Below are 1,121 nucleotides of genomic sequence, written 5' to 3'. Positions count from 1 at the left end.
AAAACTCAAAACCCATTTCTGCATTTCGAGTTGTTTATTTATACGGCATGACTATTTAGCTGCATATGATAAATTTGTTATCTTTTTAACTGAAAAATAAACAAGGATAGTTTCATTAGTTCTATGCAACACGTATTGTTCCAAATATCACAATTACAAACAATTGATTAAAAAATAGCCGGTGTTTCTTTCATTTTTCAACCAATATAGGCTAATGGACCTCTTGCGTAGACAATGTCAAGATTCAAGTGATGGAAGAACATTTCATCCTTGGGGCTACAAGGCTAAATACTCAGAGATAATAGGTTTCCCTCCATCGCACATACCATGTTTCCTTTAGCCCATGGCATATTTCTGGGTCCAGCTCCTCGCAGTTGTCTCGTACTTGTTTCTGTCCGTCTTGTACATGTGAGCAATCTCCGGCACCAATGGATCATCGGGATTTGGGTCCGTCAAAAGAGAGCAGATTGAAAGCAACACCTGGAGACAGAAACCAAACAATAATTGACTCCACAACATAAACCGATTATTTAAAATAAAATAAAAAAAAGACTTTTGTCTCCTATTGAATTCAAGACTCAAAATTAGATTCATAAAAAACATGATGTTCCGTTAAAGAACTCAAATGAACCACGTTTTGATTGCACATTGACGTATATAATTTAAAGAGGGTGCACAAATGACAAGGTTTAAAGTCACTCTCTTCTGCACCTACAGAGGGGTTGACACACACAAGCACAGAGGGAGAGAGAGAAAGAGAGAGAGAAAAACTAGCCCTATAGGCTCTAGTAATTCTATCGTCATTCCACAATTAATTATAGATCCCAATAAGTGCTGCTTTTTTTTCAATTATATTCACAATATCAGGGTTATAAGACAAGAACCTTCGAGATAGTTAGAGCAGGGCTCCACTGCTCCTTCAAGATATCAAGGCAAATGCTTCCATTGCTGTTTATGTTTGGGTGGAACACCTTTGTTCTAAATGCCACCTGCAAAAGTCCTCCAATGTCACACAGAGAGAGAGAGAGAGAGAGAGAGAAATCGGACCCCTACAATCCGATGCAATTATGCTATATGTGATTACGTGACAATGACAGCAGCACCCTAGTTCTGTCGGCAAA

At 38.3% G+C, this 1,121-nt stretch overlaps 1 protein-coding gene across 1 annotated transcript; it reads right to left on the bottom strand.

The window, feature by feature from the left end:
• Positions 1 to 82: 82 nt before the first annotated feature.
• LOC112093046 (ubiquitin-conjugating enzyme E2 10-like) lies at positions 83 to 1,049 on the bottom strand (the record flags this gene model as incomplete). Its single annotated transcript, XM_024170645.1, has 2 exons — positions 83 to 480; positions 885 to 1,049. Coding segments are annotated over 2 exons (309 nt in total), but the record flags the coding sequence as incomplete, so codon positions are not given.
• Between the last annotated feature and the right edge of the window lie 72 nt (positions 1,050 to 1,121).

This window comes from Morus notabilis, unplaced genomic scaffold (genome assembly GCF_000414095.1).
Source record: "Morus notabilis unplaced genomic scaffold, ASM41409v2 Scaffold10302, whole genome shotgun sequence".
NCBI classification, from domain to species: Eukaryota; Viridiplantae; Streptophyta; class Magnoliopsida; order Rosales; family Moraceae; genus Morus; species Morus notabilis.
This window is presented reverse-complemented; position numbering and strand designations above follow the sequence as displayed.